This window comes from Hyperolius riggenbachi, chromosome 3 (genome assembly GCF_040937935.1).
Source record: "Hyperolius riggenbachi isolate aHypRig1 chromosome 3, aHypRig1.pri, whole genome shotgun sequence".
Classification (NCBI taxonomy): Eukaryota; Metazoa; Chordata; class Amphibia; order Anura; family Hyperoliidae; genus Hyperolius; species Hyperolius riggenbachi.
This window is the reverse complement of record NC_090648.1, coordinates 466,811,013-466,833,279: the sequence shown is the minus strand read 5'-3', so window position 1 is coordinate 466,833,279 and position 22,267 is coordinate 466,811,013. Positions and strand designations below refer to the sequence as shown.

General features: G+C 47.7%; 1 protein-coding gene across 7 annotated transcripts in view; it reads right to left on the bottom strand.

Annotated features, from left to right (window-relative positions):
- ABCC9 (ATP binding cassette subfamily C member 9) overlaps nt 1–22,267 on the bottom strand; it is a 195,735-nt gene that overhangs the window by 33,919 nt on the left and 139,549 nt on the right. For all 7 annotated transcript variants that reach the window (XM_068277946.1, XM_068277950.1, XM_068277948.1 and 4 more), the window contains 4 exons: nt 18,648–18,805; nt 17,832–17,924; nt 3,616–3,718; nt 482–589 (listed from right to left, as the gene is read on the bottom strand). In XM_068277946.1, the coding sequence (XP_068134047.1) occupies nt 482–589; nt 3,616–3,718; nt 17,832–17,924; nt 18,648–18,805 (462 nt within the window). The remainder of the gene's footprint in view (nt 1–481; nt 590–3,615; nt 3,719–17,831; nt 17,925–18,647; nt 18,806–22,267) is intronic.

Here is a 22,267-nt window from a genome sequence, read left to right as displayed (position 1 = left end):
CAAATGTAAATGTGCTTACCACCTCTCCCCCCATTGCCTATGCATTAAGATCCCACCTTCCGGCGCAACTATCCATCTGCTCCCGATCTCATTTGCTGCTTCTTCCGAACACCAATAGTGATGTCACACACCAGCCACGTGCTATACGCATCTACCACGTGGAAGCAGCTAGACAGTCGCCACAACTAAAGCAGGTGAGATTTAATTGCATGGGCATGGGGTAAGGGGCACATTAACATCTGGGGGTACAGGGGCCAGGCAGCATTTCCAGGCCGATTACTGAGATATTTCATGCTGAAGTCGATCAGGAGTCTACCTGCAGTGATGGGCAGCTGACAGACCTCTCTCTGATCAGATTTGAGAGAGATCTGTCTCTTGGTCAATCTGTCCATACATTGCTAGATATATGAGCACCTTTACTGCATTAGATTGGATAAATGGTTGTTTGGTTGGTTATTGTGTGTGGCGGTCAGACACAAACCGTTAGCGCATAGGTGAGGCCAAGTCCCACCACTCCTGACTGCAGCTCAGAGGTGGAGGTGATGGAGGTGATGGCTGCCGTCAGCACAATACAGGCTCCAAGATAATCCTGTGGGGAGACAGAAAAGGATTATGGGTAAATGTCCTAACCTTCAGAAAAACAAAAAAACAAAATCAATTGATTGATTTCCCTTAACACATTAACGTGACTTGCTGCAGCTTCCAGCAGACAGTATTCATCACGCATTGAGATAAATGTTGCCGGAGAGTTTCCGTTTAAATGTCACACAGTAGGCGGGCTGCGCTGTGTCACACTGACAGAGGTGTGTAAACACAGAGGGCCCAGTGCTGAAGTAACAGCTGGGGGTTGGCTGGTATCTGGGCGCTGGGCACGCTGTATGACTGGGCTGATCTCTGCTCTTTGTCATCTGACTGGACACAACGCGTTTCCACTTGTACAAATATTTGTTCAGTGATGACAGACACACACTGCGCCCGTCCATCACACACACGGAAAAATACAAAGTGTTTACGTCATTAATTTGACATATAGAGAGGACTCGCTCCTCCGTGGCGTATATTTACACCATGCCAAGCAAATCTGGGTGGAGGAAAAGCCAGGACTACTACTCCATTGGTGGGCTCAAAAAACACTCTGCGTTGTACATAACAACCAATCAAGGCCTTATTTTTTCTGTAGACAGCAGGGAGAGGTGGCAGCGCTTTGTGGTGCTGATTAGGAGCTATTTTTTGCCATCACAAGTTGGTGATCGACATCTGTAATTGGCTATTGAACATGAATGCCGATCACGAATGCACTCGTGATCGCACTCGTAATCACAAGTTACTCGCGAAATTTTTTTTCAACAAAGACCTTATAGTTTTTGAGAAAATCGAAGGAAAAAAGTATACATTTAAATGCGGTAAATGACAGTTAATGTAGCAAGCCTAACGGTAGTGTAAATTTACATATATCAAAAGAAAGAGCAATAAATTTCCTGACGGGGTTTCCAGGGGGTCCGTACGCAGTGCGTAAGGACCCCCTGGAAACCCCTCCGGAGCCGCAACGCTATGGCCAGAGATCGCTATACAGCCGTAATATGGCTGTATAAAGATCCCTGGCATATTTTCCTATTTTTCAAAACATTTTTTTTTAATGTTCAGATTGTGGGAAATTACAAAAAAAAAGCATGTGGGGTCCCCCCCTCCCGAAAATCTTTAACCCCTTGTCTCCCATGCAGGCTGGGATAGCCAGAATGCGGAGCCCCGGCCGACTGGGGCTTTGCACCCTGAGCTATACCAGCCTGCATGGTCCATGGTATGGGGGGGGCTCCGGTGGAGAGGGGCAACCAAGCCTTCGCTTCCCCCTCCCCCCGTAGTCCTGTACAATCCCTGGACAAGGGGCTCTTCCCCACCCCCGGTACCCCGTTCATGGTGGCATCTGGGAGTCCCCCCAGATGCCTGCCTCCCTCCCAGGAGTATAGGAGTACAAAGTGCCCCTTATGCATTTCCACAAGAGTTAAATGAAATAAAAACACAACAACGAGAAAAGTCCTTTATTAATCTTAATTAACCAGAAATACTTACCTGTACCTTTAAAAAAATGTTCCTCTAATCTTGCGATCTTCAAGTTGGTTGAAGATCTCCGCCGACCGCTGCATATCCTTGGTGTTTCTAGCATGGAAGGGGGCTTTGCTATTAACCGTTAAAGTTGGCGGGTTTTTAATCACGAATACCGCCTCGTGAATTACATGTGGTTATTAGACTCAAAACCGCACTCGAGTCGGATATCCCTTTCTACTCGTGATTGTGATCACGAGTCAATTCAGCAATAGGTGGAGTCGTGCTCGTGATCACTCGTATCCGAGCAACCCTGGCAGCGCTCCCAAAGCAGGCTGCATCTGAATGACTACCAGCATAGGTGTACAAAGCCTAATTATAAGCAGGGTACACATCTTGCATTCAACAGACGCACCAAATTAAAGGGGACCTGAACTCAGAACTCTAAAAGATAAGCAACAGCATGATAACCTTAAAAAAATTCAGTTACAGCTGATTCAAATTCTGCAATAAATCTGCAGTTTGTCTACTTCCTTCTTTCATGGAGGAGTGCAGTGCTCACCGACCCTTCCGACCCAGAAGTAGCTTCGGCGGACATTACACCATAACAGAGGTAAACAGGGGGAACGGTGGGCATGAGGAGAGCTTCCTACAGAATGCCTTCTCTCCCTAAGCGCTAAGGTATCCTTTAAAGTGGAGCTGTCAGCCATACTATCTCAGAAAAAAAACCCAGATGTATAAGTAGATAAATACTTGCTCTACTTATAGAACATACTGTATATATTGCACTGTCCACATTTGGATTTTAGTGATTTTTCTATAGAAAAAAAAGAGAAAATCCTTCATAGGATTCGCCATTGTAACTGTGTCTATCTTGAAGCCAATCCTGATGTCATTCTCTCCCTTACTCTCCTCTGCCTGATTGTGTATGCATTGTCTGCTCTCCTCCCATTCTTCAGGCACTCCCACCCAGTTCTGCAGTAAAAAGTGCATTGTCTCAGCATGAGACATACTGGCCAATCAGAGAGGAACAGAGGAGTGGGAGGGGAAAACAGGAGGGAAAGAGGCTTCAGCCAATCAGGCTGCATTAGTTAATTCTGAGAGAAAAGTAAAGAAGCATAAAAAGACAACCCAGCATGCCCTGCAACTTCCTTTTTGCGGCAATGTACCAAATAAGAGTCAGGTAAACTGGTGAATGATCATTTATCAACAAGAAAATTAATAGTGATTTTTAACTTTTGAATTGCCTGGTTAGCATCCTTATTACCGTACTTGTTTACCAGATATAAATTAAGAATTGATTTTTAATTTTATGCCCGACAGTTACACATTAAACAGAGCAGAGCCCATAAACAGCCTAAGATGTCGCCATTCACCACTGTGAGTGCTGCCAGCAATTTGTGCTGGTTGGTTGAGACTGCTGCTTAGGTGAGTTCTAGATAACCGGAACTCTACTGTATCTCATAAATTTGTGTCCAGCTGATGGAAAACTTTATCAAATGTTGGAGATTGATATTTTTTCAGCCTGGACACAATTATTCTGTACAAGTTTTCTGGTGGTCGTTCTGCCCTTACCGTCCTGACTTCCAGCCACCTGTTAGCTGCTGACAGAAACAAGTAGGCCAAGTTGTTGGTGTCGGTGAGCTCCAACATGCGCTGCTTAAATCTGGACTCGTGTCTGAAACAGAATAGAAATGAAAATAAATAAATGGAGTTAATCTGCCATTTGCACTCCTGACAACTGACAACAATTTTACAGACAAAGACAGCTGGCGCTGCATGTGGAAGGCAGGGAGGAGGAGGGGGCTGCATGTATACAGCATGCTCTGGCTAATAACAGCAGGCTTGCAAATTGAGTGGACAGAAGAGTAATGGTTAGCACTGCTTGTATTACTTTTATTAACCACTTGAGGACCACGGTGTTAAACCCCCCTAAAGACCAGGCCATTTTTCATAAATTGGGCCACTGCAGCTTTAAAGTGAACCTAAAGTAGAGTGACCATATTTTTGTGGGTCCAACCTGGGACTGGGGGGGGGCGTGGGGGGTGGGGGGGGCGGCGCGCGCAGTGCGCCGCGGCGAAAAAGTGGGAAGGAGTGAGGAGCACGCAGCGGCTAAGACTGGGGGAGGGGGGCTGCGGCGCGCGCAGCGCGCCGCGCCGAAAAAATGGGCGTGGCCATGACATTGTATGGGCGGAGCTAACGTAATGATGTAACAGCGAGGCATAAGAAAGCAGTGTTTACGCCATGATGTGGACAAACGAGACTTTGTATCATGGGTGTGCAGAAACTGTGTGATGCTAATAGTATACCGTAACCACAAAGCAGCAAACATAGCCATCTATGACCATTAAATAATAAATGCAGTAACAGTTACCCCGGACACCAGAAAATAAACGCAATAGGCAACATGTCAGTATAAAATAAATGCAATGCGGGCAAACATGTCAGTACAAAATAAACGCAATGCGGGCAACATGTCAGTACAAAATAAACGCACTGCGGGCAAACATTTCACCAGAAAAGAAACGCACTGCGGCCAAACATTTCACCAGAAAAGAAACGCACTGCGGGCAAACATTTCACCAGAAAAGAAACGCACTGCGGCTAAACATTTCACCAGAAAAGAAACGCAATGCGGGCAAACATTTCGCCAGAAAAGAAACGCACTGCGGGCAAACATTTCGCCAGAAAAGAAACGCAATGCGGGCAAACATTTCGCCAGAAAAGAAACGCACTGCGGGCAAACATTTCACCAGAAAAGAAACGCACTGCGGCCAAACATTTCACCAGAAAAGAAACGCAATGCGGCAAACATTTCGCCAGAAAAGAAACGCACTGCGGGCAAACATTTCGCCAGAAAAGAAACGCACTGCAGGCAAACATTTCGCCAGAAAAGAAACAATGCGGGCAAACAATAACATTTCACTAGAAAAGAAACAATGCGGGCAAACATTTCACCAGAAAAGAAACAATGCGGGCAAACATTTCACCAGAAAAGAAACAATGCGGGCAAACATTTCACCTGGAAAAGAAACAATGCGGGCAAACATTTCACCTGGAAAAGAAACAATGCGGGCAAACATTTCACCTGGAAAAGAAACAATGCGGGCAAACATTTCACCTGGAAAAGAAACAATGCGGGCAAACATTTCACCTGGAAAAGAAACAATGCGGGCAAACATTTCACCTGGAAAAGAAACAATGCGGGCAAACATTTCACCTGGAAAAGAAACAATGCGGGCAAACATTTCACCTGGAAAAGAAAGCATTTACTCACCTGGCAGAAGTGTCCGGCCTCTGGCGCGCTGCTCCGTCCCGGGACCGTCTTCCTCCTCCTGCTCTTCTCTCCCGCGCTGACAGGGCTACGGCAAGATGGCGCCCGAAGCCCTGTACTAGTGACACAAATAGGTCTCCAGTACAGGGCTTCGGCAGCCATCTTGCCGTAGCCCTGCTCGCCTGCCGGTGTCGGAAACAGACACCGGAAGAGGAGGCTGGAGCGGGGCTGCGGGCAATGAACTGGCACGGCGTCTATAGACGCCGCTGCCAGTTCATTGAGGAGAGAGTGGCCAGAGTCCCGAGGCCGGGACGTCCCGCTGCTGAAAGCGGGACGTTTCCCGGGACCTCATTAAGCCTGGGACAGCGGACCCCGAATCCGGGACGTGTCCCGGGCAATCCGGGACGTCTGGTCACTCTACCTAAAGTCACCCCAAAAAAATGAGATGAACTCACCTGGGGCTTCCCTCAGCCCCCTGCAGATGATCGGTGCCCTCGCAGCCCCGCTCCGATGGCCCAGGACCCGCCGGCGAGCACTTCCGGTTTGGCCATCACCGGCCGACAGGCATAAGAATGCGAGTGATTGTTCGCGTTCCCAGCCTGTATATCGCCCTCTATGCTGCTATTGCGGCCTCCTGGCCGCAATAGCAGCATAGGGGGCGATATACAGGCTGGGAACGCCCTCTATGCTGCTATTATATATTATTATATCGCCCTCTATGCTGCTATTGCGGCCTCCTGGGGGGCGATATACAGGCTGGGAACGCGAACAATCACTCGTGTCGGCCTGTGACGGCCAAACCGGAAGTGCTCGCCGGCGGGGTCCTGAGCCATCGGAGCGAGCACTTCCGGTTTGGCCATCACCGGCCGACAGGCATGGGAATGCGAGTGATTGTTCGCGTTCCCAGCCTGTATATCGCCCTCTATGCTGCTATTGCGGCCTCCTGGCCGCAATAGCAGCATAGGGGGCGATATACAGGCTGGGAACGCCCTCTATGCTGCTATTATATATTATTATATCGCCCTCTATGCTACTATTGCGGCCTCCTGGCCGCAATAGCAGCATAGGGGGCGATATACAGGCTGGGAACGCCCTCTATGCTGCTATTATATATTATTATATCGCCCTCTATGCTGCTATTGCGGCCTCCTGGCCGCAATAGCAGCATAGGGGGCCGATATACAGGCTGGGAACGCGAACAATCACTCGTGTCGGCCTGTGACGGCCAAACCGGAAGTGCTCGCCGGCGGGTCCTGGGCCATCGGAGCGGGGCTGCGAGGGCACCGATCGTCTGCAGGGGGCTGAGGGAAGCCCCAGGTGAGTTCATCTCATTTTTTTGGGGTGACTTTAGGTTCACTTTAAGGCCAAGTTGCAGGGCCGCACAACTCGGCATACAAGTAATTACACCCCCCCCCCCTTCTCCCCACCAACAGAGCTCTCTGTTGGTGGGGTCTGATCGCTTCCCCAATGTTTTTTTTTTTTCTTTACAAATATATATTTTTTTTTTATAAAAATGCCAATTTTTTTTTAAAATAATTTCCCCTCCCTCCCCCAGGCAGCATATCACTGCGATCGGCTGTGATAGGCTTCAGCCTATCACCACCGATCACTTCTGTGTCCCCCAGTACAGCGCTGCCTTAGATCGCAGTGCTGTACAAGTATATTAGACGGCGGTATCACCTCCTAACAGTCTCCGAGCGGAGCTCTGCCTTCCAAGCGCATCGGTGTGTGCGCTCTCCTGCTAGCCACATAGAAGGCCGTTTACACCAATCGGCGTGGAGCAGTCCTCGGGCTGCCGCCGCGTTCACGCCAATTGGTGTGGAGCGGTCGGCAAGAAGTTAATATGCACATATCTTCGCTGTATCAATTATAGATGTGAGCCAAGTCTATATGGCAAGCACATACCAAAACGGGTGAATGGTTGGTGCTGCATACAGGAAGCCTGACACCCATTTCACACTGGGTGCTTCATCAGAGTCTATGACGTCATAGCCTGCGATGCCTACAGCCAGCAATCAGAGATGGATTAAGATGTAATGGGGCCCTAGGAAAAGTAGAAGATTTGGGGCTTCCTTGTGGTCTTTTTGGTAAACTTAAGTGGAGAGAGTAAAGTTGAAGAGAAATCGAGAGCCCAATATGGTGTAGTATGTCAAAATTGATTGGATAAATGAAACAGTGAGATGGTAATACTCACAAACACGGGTTACCACCTAGGTAACCACTCATTAGGCAGGTGAGGAGATTAGACCTGTCCTCACTCAGTATTAAGAAGTCGCTCTCTGTAGATAGGAAGAAAGGGGGTAGATCACCCCTCCACCTGGGGTGGACTCAAATATATTGGTAGGTGAACAGAGGCGCCAGAAGGATAAAAGTACATAAAATTTTTAAAAAATTGCTGGGAGGAAGTGGTGGACTCGCCTCCGTCCTTGGTGTCTGCTTTAACGGAGGCGAGTCCACCACTTCCTCCCAGCAATTTTTTAAAAATGTTATGTACTTTTATCCTTCTGGTGCCTCTGTTCACCTACCAATATATTTAAGTGGAGAGAGGTGAGAAAAGGTTGCTGGTGGGCCCCTTCACATCCACTAGGCCCCAGACACTTGCCTAGGTTGCCTGGTGGATGATCCTGCTCAAATATTATTTTTCTTATGGCTGAAAGCTGATAATATGAACTTGGTCACTGGATCTGGGTGAGATCATTCAGGCCATTCAAGTATAGAGGCAACATGAGCAATTGCCTAAAGTACTAGGTTTCCTCTGATGGGGAGGATTGTGAACTTGGGAGTTTAATTTGTAGAGCAGCTCAGTCATAGGACCCTTAAAAGGGACATGAGAGATCTCTGTGCTCCTACGTTCCCAACTCTGCACACCTAACTTAACCATTTCCATGGGCTCCCATGCCTGCATACATGCAAAATGGGCGCCAGAGGAATTTGGGTGCCAGAAATACCCGGTAGCTTATATTACTGATATTTACTATCACTAAACCTAACCCTACTCTCACACAAGCCCTCCCTCTATCAATGCCTAACCCTAACTGATCTCCCTACCTAGGTGTAACGATCGGTGTCAGCACACAGAGAGAATCTGATTATTGGTGATCTGCAGTATCACCAAGAATGCAGATTATACCTGATTATTGATGATCTGCAGAATCACCGATAATCTAAGTATAACTAACCTCTGGACACCTTTATGTGAGTGTTTGGTGCAACAGTAATGACTTTGAGTAAGACCACCCGAGGAGCAGGTGGTCTCTGGCAGTATGGGCGATACTGCCTTTTGAGAAGTGCAATAACCGTCCAACAGCCTGAGACCTCCAAAGGGGTGGAGTCCCAGGCTGAAGGTAGGAAGAACCTGTGAGTGAGTGACACCTGAAAGGTAGATGTCACTAGCAGGTCTGGAGACTATCTCTTAAGGAGAGAGATAGCGCTCAAGGTCGGGCAAGCCAGGTCTGCAACACACAGACAGATAAGGTACATAGACAGAAGGCTGATTCGGTATCCAAAGGCAGGCAGGGTTTGGCAACAGGTAATCAGATATGCATAGGTACCGAATCAGAAAGCAGAGGGATAGTCAGGAATGCAATAGGTCATAACAGATATCAACAATGCCTAGACTTGGGTGTGAGGTCCGTGGTCTCTACACCCTGGAACTAGTCTGGAGAATAACAGAATGATAACACAGAGTCCCTAATCTTGGGTGTGAGGTCCGTGGTCTCGACACCCTGGAACTAGTCTGAAGTATAACAGAATGATAACACAGAGTCCCTAATCTTGGGTGTGAGGTCCGTGGTCTCGAGTCGACACCCTGGAACTAGTCTGAAGTATAACAGAATGGTAACACAATAATACACAGAAGTAATCTGGCTCAGTGTGAATTCCCAGGTCCTCCTGGTTCTAACACACTGTAGGATCTGACTAAGGTCTGAGTGCTTCCACGTAGTGTTCGCAACGGCAGACAACTTGTGACTGACCAGCAGTGACTATATATAGCACGGCGCTCTCCAGCGCCACCCATTAGCGATCAACCAATAGCCACTTGCTTTGAGGTCAGCCGATCCCTCCTTGTTTGTCATAAAGGTTCTGCCTCTCAGCGCGTACGCGCGTATTCCTCAGCCTGTGTGAACTAACAGGCCCAGCCACACCAGACGCACGCTGCTGCGTGCAAACCGCCGCGCTGGACGCGGAATCAGCCGCCTTGCCGCCAGTACACGCGGCGGCTTTTCCGCGTTTTATCACACTAGCCCTAACAGGCCCACAGATGCCTAACCCTAACTGATCCCCCCTACTTAGTCCTAACCGACCCACAGATGCCTAACCCTAACCGACCGACCCACAGATGCCTAACCCTAACTGACTGACCCACAGATGCCTAACCCTAACCGACCGACCCACACATGCCTAATCCTAACCGACCAACCAACAGATGCCTAACCCTAACTGACCGACCCACAGATACCTAACCCTGACCGACCAACCCACAGATGCCTAACCCTAACCGACCAACCCACAGATGCCTAACCTTGACCGACCAACCCACAGATGCCTAACCCTAACTGACCAACCCACAGATGCCTAACCCTAACTGACCGACCCACAGATACCTAACCCTAACCGACCGTCCCACAGATGCCTAACCCTAACTGATACCCCAGCCCCTCCTCCTGAGTTTCCTGTTTGCATGATAAGTAGTAGCAGATTTGCATCTGAATTGAATGCGAAGTGTGCAGAAAGTCTATTTAGGTGCTGCACACATGAGCTGGTGGTCATTTCAGATACAGCCTTAGTGGTATGCGCTGGCGTTCTCCTCGCTAACTGATCCCCCACCTAGCCCTAACCAACCCACAGATGCCTAACCCTAACCGACCAACCCACAGATGCCTAACCCTAACTGATCCCGATACCTAGCCCTAACTGACCTACAGATGCCTAAACCTAACTGACTGACCCACAGATGCCTAACCCTAACTGTCCAACCCACAGATGCCTAACCCTAACCGACCGTCCCACAGATGCCTAACCCTAACTGATCCCCCTACCTAGCCCTAACTAGAGATGGCCCGAACGGTTCGCCCGCGAACGGTTCCAGGTGAACGTTGGGTGGTTCGCGTTCGGTAGCGAAGGCGAACTTTTACGGAAGTTCGATTCGCCCCATAATGCTCCATTACGGTCAACTTTGACCCTCTACATCACAGCCAGCAGGCACATTGTCACTAATTAGACTACACTAGGGATAGCTGGTGACAAACTCTGCTAGGGAAAGCTTAGGCTCTTGTAGGCTTGTTAGCTTAGTTAGGCTCTTGTAGGCTTGTTAGCTTGCTCCTGGCTGCTTGTTATTCCTTATATTGCACCCCACTACAACTCCCTCCTCCTTCACTCCTTCTCTGGAGGAGGAGGGTCTTGTATTCCAGGGAATTGTAGGATTTCAAAAGCCAGCTTACATACCTTGGCTGGGAATCGAACCCAGGTCTAGTGCTTGGTAGGCAGCTCTCTTCACCACTATACCACCACCAACACTACATGCTGAAGCCAGCCTAGCATGTACCATTATGATATATCCAGAAGAAAAATAAGCTGGCTTTTGAAATCCTACAAATCCCTAAGCAAACTCACATACATTGGCCAGGAACCGAACCCAAGTCTACCACATGGTAGGTTGCTATCCTAACCATTATACCACCAACACAACACACTACAATGCTACATGCTGAAACCAGCCTAGCATGAACCATTATGATATATCCAAGAGAAAAATTCTCTCTCTCTCTCTCTCTCTCTCTCTCTCTCTCTCTCTAGGACTTGATGCCATTGAAGTGAATTTTCAGCTTAAAACCAACAGATACCGGCAGAATTTCACAGGCAATTTCGGAATTCCGGCGGATTGAAAAAGCAATTCCATTCCGACCAAACGGAATGGAATAACCAATTTCTGCCCAAAATTGCTGAAAATGCAATTCCGCAGAAAGCGGTGACCATCCCTACGAGAGAGAGAGAGAGAGAGAGAGAGAGAGAGAGAGAGAGAGAGAGAGAGAGAGAGAGAGAGAGAGAGAGATGAATCTACAAGGCTATCTGGGGTTCTCTTCGGACAACTGTTGAACACAAAAGGCAAGGCCATGCCTGGGTGGGCTTGAACCACCAACCTTTCAGTTAACAGCCAAACATGTTAACCAATTGTGCCACAGAGACTGTGCACCACAAAGACTGTGCACGCAGTTGCTGTTGAATGATTTTATGGGGATGTATATTTGTCTTTTGGAGGGAGGAAGTAAGTCTGCTCCAAGAAGTTTCAGCATGTAGTGTTGGTGGTATAATGGTGTGGATAGCAGCCTACAGAGCGGTAGGCCTGGGTTCGAGTCCTGGCCAATGTATGTGAGTTGGCTTTTGAAATCCTACAAATCCCTAAGCAAGCTCATTTTTCTCTTGGATATATCATAATGGTACATGCTAGGCTGACTTCAGCATGTAGTGTTGTTGGTGGTATAGTGGTGAAGAGAGCTGCCTACCAAGCACTAGACCTGGGTTCGATTCCCAGCCAAGTTATGTAAGCTGGCTTTTGAAATCCTACAATTCCCTGGAATACAAGACCCTCCGGAGGAGAGAGGAAGGAAGGGAGGATTACACTTCCGGATGTTGTAAAGCAGTGTAGGCCTGCAATTGAACATTCAATGAGATTTCTGAACTTAAACACTGCTTTGAGTCAAATCCAGATTTTTTTCTGGGACTTTTGATGTCTATTCCACTTAACCATGTCTCCCTCTAGGTATAAGACTCTTTGAAACATCTTTTCCATCATTTTTCTACCCAGCATAATTTTTTCTACATTTTCAACTTCGCCTCTCCATTGAAGTCCATTGCGGTTCACGAAAGTTCGCGCGAACCGAACCTTCCGCGAAAGTTCGCGAACGGGGTTCCCAAACCGAACATTGGAGGTTTGGGCCATCTCTAGCCCTAACCAACCCACAGATGCCTAACCCTTACCGATGCCCTCACAAATGTCTAACCCTAACTGATCCCCCTACTTAGCCCTAACCGACCCACAGATGCCTAACCCTAATCAACCGACCCACAGATGCCTAATCCTAACCGACCAACCCACAGATGCCTAACCCTAACCGACTGACCCACAGATGCCTAAACCTGACTGACCAACCCACAGATGCCTAACCCTAACCGACCGACCGACAGATGCCTAACCTTAACCGATCCCCTTACCTAGCCCTAACCAACCCACAGATGCCTAACCCTAACCGACCGACCTACAGATGCCTAATCCTAACCGACCAAAACACAAATGCCTATCTCTAACTGATCCCCCTACCTAGGCCTAACCGACCCACAGATGCCTAACCCTAACCGACCCACAGATGCCTAACCCTAACCGACCGACCTACAGATGCCTAATCCTAACCGACCAAAACACAAATGCCTATCTCTAACTGATCCCCCTACCTAGGCCTAACCGACCCACAGATGCCTAACCCTAACCGACCCACAGATGCTTAACCCTAACCGACCAACCCACAGATGCCTAACCCTAACCGACCGACCTACAGATGCCTAACCCTAACCGACCAACCCAAAGATGCCTAACCCTAACCAACCGGCCCACAGATGCCTAACCTTAACCGATCCCCCTACTTAGCCCTAACCAACCCACAGATTCCTAACCCTAACCGACCTACAGTTGTCTAATGCTAACGACCAACCCACAGATGCCTAACCCTAACTGATCCCCCTACCTAGTCCTAACCAACCTACAGATACCTAACCCTAACTGACCGACCCACAGATGCCTAACCCTAACTGATCCCCCTACCTAGTCCTAACCAACCTACAGATACCTAACCCTAACTGACCGACCCACAGATGCCTAACCCTAACCGACCCACAGATGCCTAGACAGGGGTGAGAAGACAGGGGTGACCCGGAAGTTATAACATAGCCAAGATAGCAGCTGCAATTTTTAAATTGAAATCGTACGAAAACTAGTTGGTGTAGAATTGCGATTCAGGCATCAAATGAAAGAGAAGAGCACAAGCTACAGAATGGTATGCATCTTTAAGTACTTTGCAGTACTGGTCGGAGTCTTAAAGGCATGCCCATGAGAGGAGCTCGGAGTCCCTTTAACCTTCTTGGCGGTAACCCCGAACGTAGTTCGGGGTAAGCCGCCGGAGGGTGCCGCTCAGGCCCTGCTGGGCCGATTTGTTTAATTTTTTTTTTGCTGGACGCAGCTAGCACTTTGCTAGCTGCGCCAGCACCCCGATCGCCGCCGCCGCGCGCCCGATCGCCGCTATACGGTGCGGCGCGCGCCCCCCCCCCCCAGACCCCGTGCGCTGCCTGGCCAATCAGTGCCAGGCAGCGCCGAGGGGTGGCCCGGGACTCCCAATGACGACCCGACGTCAGTGACGTCGGTGACGTCATCCCGCCCGTCGCCATGGCGACGGGGGAAGCCCTCCAGGAAATCCCGTTCTTTGAACGGGATTTCCTGATCGGAGATCGCCGAAGGCGATCGAAGAGGGCGGGGGGATGCCGCTGAGCAGCGGCTATCATGTAGCGAGCCCTGGGCTCGCTACATGATATAGAAAAAAAAAAATTAAAAAAAAACTGCCGCGCTGCCTCCTGGCGTATTTTTTTATACCGCCAGGAGGGTTAAGTGCTGTATATAACAACACAGAAGCTTTTAAAATTTACTAGTAAAGCTTCACCTAACTGTATCCTCTACTACTGTCCAGGTTCAGAACGCTCCCAGGGACGGGAATGTGCCAGGGGAGAGCACCTGGCCGGGCCACGCATGCGCAATGAAGCAAGGCTTTTGGGCAGTATTGCAGGGGACAGGAGCAACCCAGAGAGACAGCAAGGGACTGAGCGGCCTCACAGGGGGTTAAAAGACCACTGTTGCGAAAATCTTAAAATTTCAAATATATGTAAACGTATACAGATATGAAGTATGTTTCTTACAGAGTAAAATGAGCTGTAAATTACCTTTCTCCTATAATGCAGTCACTTACAGTAAGTAGTAGAAATCTAACAGAACCGGCAGGTTTTGGACTAGCCCATCTTCTCATGGAAAATTCTCAGTTTTTTCTTTATTTTCCAAAGCACTTAGTGAATGGCAGTTGCTCCGTCCAAATGCCAACAAAGTATGCAGCGAACACAGAGGCTGGCCAGCTGAGAATCCCCTAAGGAGAGATGGATTAGTCCAAAACCTGTCGGGAATGTCAGATTTCTACTACCTACTGTAAGTGACAGCAACACAGGAGAAAAGTAATTTGTGGTTCATTTTACTCTGGAAGAAACATTATTATTTATTGCATTCATAAAGTGCCAAAATATTACGCAGCGCTGGACAATAAATAGGGATACATACAATGTAAACAGCGGGTGCCAGACAGAGGGCTAGCAAATGGTTATACAGCATGGCATAAAGTTGTCCATGCAAACAGGGTATAAGATGCATGATCATGTGATTTTACAGAGACCCAGCAATTCAAGTCTGAGTCTGAGAAACATGGTTCTTATTTGTTTACATGTACTTTATTTTAAGATTTTCATGACAGCGGTCCTTTAACCTTCCTGGCGGTACGCCGCGCAGGAGGTTTCCTCAGGCCCTACTGGGCCAATTTACTTAATTTTTTTTTTGCTGGACGCAGCTAGCACTTTGCTAGCTGCGCCAGCACACCGATCGCCGCCGCCCCGCGCCCGATCGCCGTTATCCGTCGCGGTGCGAGCCCCCCCCCCCAGACCCCGTGCGCTGCCTGGCCAATCAGTGACAGGCAGCGCCGAGGGGTGGATCGGGACTCCCAATGACGTCACGACGTCGTTGACGTCATCCTGCCCCGTCGCCATGGTGACGGGGGAAGCCCTCCAGGAAATCCCGTTCTTTGAACGGGATTTCCTGATCGGAGATCGCCGAAGGCGATCGAAGCGGGCGGGGGGATGCCGCTGAGCAGCGGCTATCATGTAGTGAGCCCTGGGCTCGCTACATGATTTAAAAAAAAAAAAAAACTGCTGCGCTGCCTCCTGGCGGAATTTTTTATACCGCCAGGAGGGTTAAGGAAGCCCCAGGTAAGTATAGAAGCTAAGATGGCTTTCATCACAGGTTCACTTTAAGAGGCTGCAGCTCTGGCACTTTGAAACCTGCAAGGATTAAAAGATTTGACTGTAGCTTCCCCTACAAAGAACAATATATGCCCAACCTCACTCTCCTACCAGATTTCATCTTATATGGGCTAAGTGGAAGGCTCACTAATAGCCGTCCTACTGCCATTTGAACTGAAGTGCCTGCGTCTCTATTTCTTATGGGTCTGTGACCAAACATACTTGTAAAATGTATAATACAATTGTCTGTCAGTGTAAGTACACTGTTATGATACAGAGAGAAATGCTGGTACAATGCATCCTCAGCTGTAGCAGTTGTTAGCTGGATCTTATGCCAGCTTGAATTGTGAACTATGCTAACATGTTTGATCTAAGCACTTAAAGGACAACTGTAACAAGAGGGATGTGGAGGCCGCCATAGTTATATCCTTTTAAGCAATACCAGTTTCCTGGTTGTCCTGCTGTTCCTTTGTCTATATAACGTTTAGCCATAGACCCTGAACAAGCATGCAGCAGATCAGGTGTTTGTGACGCTATTGTCAGATCTAACAAGATTTACTGCATGCTTGTTTCTGGCATTATTCAGACACTACTGCAGCCAAATAAGACCAGCAGAGCTTCCCAGCAACTGGTCTTGTTTAAAAGGTAATACGTTTGGTAGCCTCCATATTCTTCTCACTTCAGTTGTCCTTTAATCTTAACACTTAAAGGTCAAGTGATCCAAGAGGCATATGGAGACTGTCATATATGTTTCATTTTGAACAATGCACATTGCCTGGCTGTCCTGCTGATCCTCTGCCTCTAAGGCCGGGTTCACATTAGTGTTTTTTTCAAGAACGTAACCGGAACGTATACTGTACAAACGGAACGGATGTGAATGGATCCAATGTTAACCTATGGATCCATTCACATGTGTCCGTTGGTACGGACACAGGGGCGTAACAATAGACCATGCAAGTGATGCCTCCGCAGGGGGGCCCAGAAGCCACAGGGGGCTCGTGGGGGGAAAAGTTTGAGAGACTGACAACTAAGGGCATGGAGAGAAAAAACATTTTGCTCTCGCACCATTGTTATATTGACTGCATGTGTCCTCCACACAGATAAGGAATCACACACAGGCTAATGACCTTAGGTCTGATTACTTTTACAACACAGTGGAGTGGAGATTAATGTCTGACTGTTGCTGCCTCATTAAGAGGTTGTTGTCTCATACTGAGTCCAAGATCATGTAATAACAGTATCAATCAGTGACATTCTGAATGTTTTACCAAAAGTTACAGTGAATACTATATCTTATGTTCAGCATGTCTTTATTGTCCCTCCATATAGCATGTGCTCTCATGTAGTAAAATAATACGTCTGTGTGTGTATGTATGTAATGGGAGCAGAGCTGCAGGGACTTGTCAGCTGCAAGGGGCTGGAGGAAGCCCCGAGTAAGTAGATCTGGGGGTAGCATAGATTGCCTGACATTTCCTTTAAGTCTAAGTGTTTTTATCTGCATGGGGAAAACACATTGGTCCTCAGTTTTCCTGTGCAGAAAGCGAGGGAGGTGGGGGGGGGGGGCCCATCCAAAGTTTCGCAGGGGGGCCCAGTGATGTCTAGTTACACCCCTGAACGGATACGTTCTGTACATTCCGGCCATGCCGCAGGCCCTAATTTTCCGGACCGTTCTGCCCAGCGGAACGGATCCGGACAAAAAATACTGCAGCATTGGGGGCAATGGAAAACGGAACATTTCTTCACACTAGTGAAGAAATGGACCGTTTCACTGGGGATGGGGGCATGGGCTGATGAGATCCTGAGTGACAGAAGGTTGAGAGGAGGGGGCAGCAGCCGGGCGGGTGGGCTAGGGAGGCTTAATACATACCTAATCTTGTGCAGCAGCGGGCGGTAGAGGCTTCCGTCTTCTTCCGCGTCATGTGACTAGTCACATGACGCGCTGTGTAATCACAGCGGAAGAAGACTGGCTGCTGCACAAGATTAGGTATGTATTTGCTGAGTGAAAACGGATCCGATCAATCATTGCGCGTTTTAGTTAGGGCAAACATACTTAGGAGGTTTTTGAAAAATCAGCAGGATAGCCAGGCAACTGGTATTGTTTATAGTTAAATAAATATGGCAGTATTCATATTCCTCTCACTTCAGCAGTCTTTTAAGTTGTACCCCAAAAAATGAGTATATAATCTTTTCCCTTGTTTTGTTTGGCAATTTTTTAATACTTATTTGTAAATAAAGCCTTCTTTTCTTTTAAAAAAATAAAGTGCTGATATACTACATGGCACTGTACAGTAATTAAGGGGTGGAGAAGACAGAACTATGACACAGGAGTAGACGTAGGCCCTGGCCAGTTCCGCAATCTGTTAGTTTTGGATGGATGGGTCTTGACATACAGAGCAGTACATGTCATTACGTCACACACCTGAAGGCTCGGATGGTTGTCAGACCCTCGGCCGTCTCGGAGAAGTGGCACAGGAGAGGCAGCTGAGTGTTGTCATCCAGTTCCTGGAGATCTCTGAAAGGGGGCACCAATGAGTTAATGTACTGCACAGTACAACTTACTGATTCACGTGCATGAAAAAGGGGCAGGAGAGGATTTGTTAATAAAATATCGATAATATCCATTTCGTTAGTGTAGATGATGTATATTATCATAATAATATTGCCGAAAATTGGTAATAACGATAGTAAAATAGTAGAACTACAGCTTAACCTAACCCTACTCTTACATAGAACCCTCCACTACCAATGCCTAACCCTAAGACCCCCCGGTGGTGCCTAACTCTAAGACCTCCCCTAGTTGTGCCTAATCCTAAGGACTCTACCAAATAGGGGGGGGGGGGGGGGTGCCTAACCCTATCCAACCCCAACCCCCCACCTCCCGCTCAATCAACATTCCTGACACCTAATCCTATCTGTTCCCCTGTTCACAACCACCCTTATAAACATCAAATTTGTACATACAAGGGAAAAAATAATTGATAACGTAAAATTTGTAGAAACGAAATAATATTCCTAAAACTATAAAGTTGCAAGTTTCAAAACGATAACATAATCAAAAAACCGTAATGTTCTAATGTTGAAAGCAATATTTATTGGGAGACCAAATTTCTGTTGTGGGCACCATATGAATGATATTTGCATTAGCGCCCAAATCGTCCATTAACCGCTGGCGCCTACATTTCCTGCTACTCATGATTCCTCTTTCTACTGTCTACCATTGTCCTGCCATACTCACTTGGAAGCAACTCGGAAGTATTTCTGGATGAAGTAAAAGGCCACTCCAAGAGGAACAAGCGCGATGATGAAGTAGGGATTGGCGTAACTGATGACACCGATGGCGGAGAGGCAGAGGAGGGTGGATCGGGTGAGAGACTCCAGCGTCGGCGGGATGTGCTGCAACAGAATAAGCAGTAATATGTTTGCATACCACCCAACTTTTTGAGATAAGTAAGAGGAACAATTAAGCCACGCCCCACCACACCTCTAACCACGCCCCGGCACACTCCTAGTCACACATACCATAAATATGACGGCGGGGGAAGGGGGGCCAGGCGGAATGCTGGTGCAAATTTCGTCATGGGCCAACCGTCCGCCACTGCTTGTCTAAAATTCTCAAATGGATTCCAGTTATTGTCTGCTGTGGGATGATCTAATAAGTGTGAGCTTAGTTGGATATACCACACACCTCCCAACTTTTTTGAGAGGGGCACTTTAATACATGCCCCGCCACACCTCTAAACACTACACCCCTCGTCATGTATACCACAAAGAATATAGAAACTAAAGATGAACTTTTATCATTCAAACCACACTGCAGTGTTGCCAACCGTCAGTAAATTTACTGACAGTCAGTAAAAAAAAGTCAACAAACCTGGGCTGTCAGTAAAGTCCATGAAATAAAATTGTGGTGTTAGTAAAAAAAACCCTCTCTCCTTCTTAGAAGGTCACAGCACTTACTGCTTATCAGTTCACGTACCACTCTGGAATGTACACTGCTCTAGCTAAAGGTGGCCATACATCCGTAGACTTGGCGGCCGATCAACCATCCGATACGACAATTATTATTGATATTATAAAAATCGGTGCCACCAAGACCATGCCTAGTTGACAATCAAACCAATGTCGGGCCGAAATTGGTTGCATGTATCGATCGCATGTAACAATCGGACATGCTGGAAAATCTCATATTGGCATGCTCGATAAAGTGTGCGGAGGTAAGGGCTGCTGCGATAATAGAGAACAAATGTGACGGAAACAGAAAAAATGTGTGTCTAGCGCTCCAATATTCAGTGGTGATCTGACGAAGGCAGGGATGCCGAAACGCGTCATCACGCTAAAGGCACGTCGTGACAGCGGACACGCCCCCCACCAGTGAGAGGCTCTCCAGAACAACGGACGCCACGCTGCTGGCCACAGCCTGGCGGTGCCCACACTACAGGAGGGAGAGAGGTGTCTGCAGGCTATTTATGAGCTTCATTGCATCCGTGATTTTGTAAGTGTGTTTTAACTTGCGCATATTAAATTGTTTGATGATTTTACACTATGGAGCGCTCTATGTATCTTTTCTAGATCACTGTTTCTAAATGTGACGGAAACCCCCGGGTCGCATCCCCCAAATGTAAATATATCAAAGCCCCCCCCCCCCCTCTCCCCTCCAGATGCCGTGCATTAATACTTCACCTGTCCGGTGTCCGCCACTGCACTGTTCTTCCTCATTCGCGCCCCACGTGGTTGCCGGTGTATTGCATGTGGGGCGCATGTGTGATATCTTTCATTGAATTTCAATAATATTAGATGTCAGTAAAAAAAGTGTTCTGTCAGTACATTTTTTGTGCTTTGTCAGTAAAAATGTATTTCCGAGGTTGGCAACACTGCCACACTGGTCCTTTCTATCATCATTAGTTTTCCTTCATTTTATTTGAAAGTAAGGAGTATATCAATTTAAAGGATGGGAATAAAGCTTATAGTCAATTAAATACATTTTCAGTAGAAGAATCCATATATTTACACAGATCTGTATGTCAGTCCTGAAAGAGAGACAACTGAGGGAGAAAGAGGGACAGAGGGATAGGGTTCCAAAAGAGGGACTGTCCCTCTGAAAAAGGGACAGTTGGGAGCTATGATACCAGATGCTTGCGGATGCTATTGCTGTAATGCTTTTGGCTTATGCCTCTGATGAAGGGGACTGAGAGCTGTGAAACGGACATCAGGCAAGTGTATGAGAGATAACTGCGCTGGAGACTTGGGCGCAGGATACAGCCGGTATATGGCTGATCCTGCTGCCGCACAAGTCCCGGCCATATTAAATACTATTCCCCCTCCAGGCCGCCATGGATAGCGGGGAATGAAGCAATTGCTGAAAGCCGAATTATTATGTTTTAAAAGTAATTTCAGCTCTGTCTTCTGACGGCACCGAAGTTACTCCCTGTGCCTGCTATAGCCGCAATTCCTATTACGGCCTATGGTGGGGCCGGCTGCGCCCAAATCTCCTGCGCTGGTTTCAGCGTGTTCATCAGGCAAATGTAAATTTGCATCCTGAAGCAGTATGCATGGCTTCTTAAAGAGGACCTGAACTCCTCACTGCTTTAAAAGAAAATCAACAGCATAATAACCTTTAAAGAAAAACATTTCTTTGTTACAGCTGATACAAATCCTGCAGTAAATCTGCAGTGTCTACTTCCTGCTTTCATGGAAGCAGACATATTGTTAACATCCTGTGTTTAAAAATTAGCTGCTCTGCCAAAGATTGCAGAGACAATAAAACAGAGAAACCGAGAGCCCAGTATAGTGTAGTATGTATTGGAAACCGGAGAAAAAATGACTAGTAAGTTTTATACTCACAAACATGGGTTACCGCATAGGCAACCACTGTATAGGCAGGTGGGGAGATTAGACCTGTCCCCACTCAGGATTAAGATGTCTCTGAAGTAGGAAAAGAGGGTGTATCACCCTTCCACCAGGGTGGATAATTTCGATCATAAGATGTACAGAGGCGCCAAAAGGATAAAAGTATGCTAAAAGGTTAAAATATTCGGGTGGCGGTGGTGGACCAGTCACTCCAAAAAGGACACGAAGTTGTCACTTGAGGCAAAGATAATTTGATCAAATACTCCACGAACAATTCGCGAATCTGACCCACAAAGCCTGAAAACTGCTAACCCGGTATCAGTGCTTAGGTATGGGGGGGGGGGACCACCCCCAACTATCCAAGCCCTGATGAGTCACAAGTGACGAGAAACCGGTAGGGCGTGGCCAAGGGATTAGCGAGGAGGACGCTCAATACCGCTGACGACGAGAGATGAGGAATGCTGTGGCCCGTGACCAGGGGATCGGTATAAACTTGTGATATGCTTTTAACTATATTTTACATGTACGCGCATTACCTATTTTTTATGGAATATTAAATTGAGGTTTTACACATGAAAGGCATTTGTGCTTGTTGTTTGAGGTAACGCCACAGCAGGCTTATGAAAGGCAACTTTGCAAGTGGTCATTAACAGCCTCAGGCACCACAGTGAATAGCAGGACTTTGCCACTCTCCCACACTGCAGCCTGACGGTGAGCAGGGAAGCAATGCGGACGAAGGGGAGTGCTTGGATAGTTGGTGGTGGTGGTGGTGGTGGTGGTGGTGGTGGTGGTGGTCCCCCCCCTCCCCCCCCCCCCCCAAAAAAAAAAAACAACAACACACACACACACACCTAAGCACTTGTGTAAGTCTGTGGATTGAGTAAACTGGTGGTGTTACTATTTGATCTAAATAACAGTCTGCACTATTGCAACTTTTATGTCTCCCTTTTTTGAGGTGTCTTCATGCGGCATACAGCACCTTGGAGAAACCAGGACAGATAACTGTAT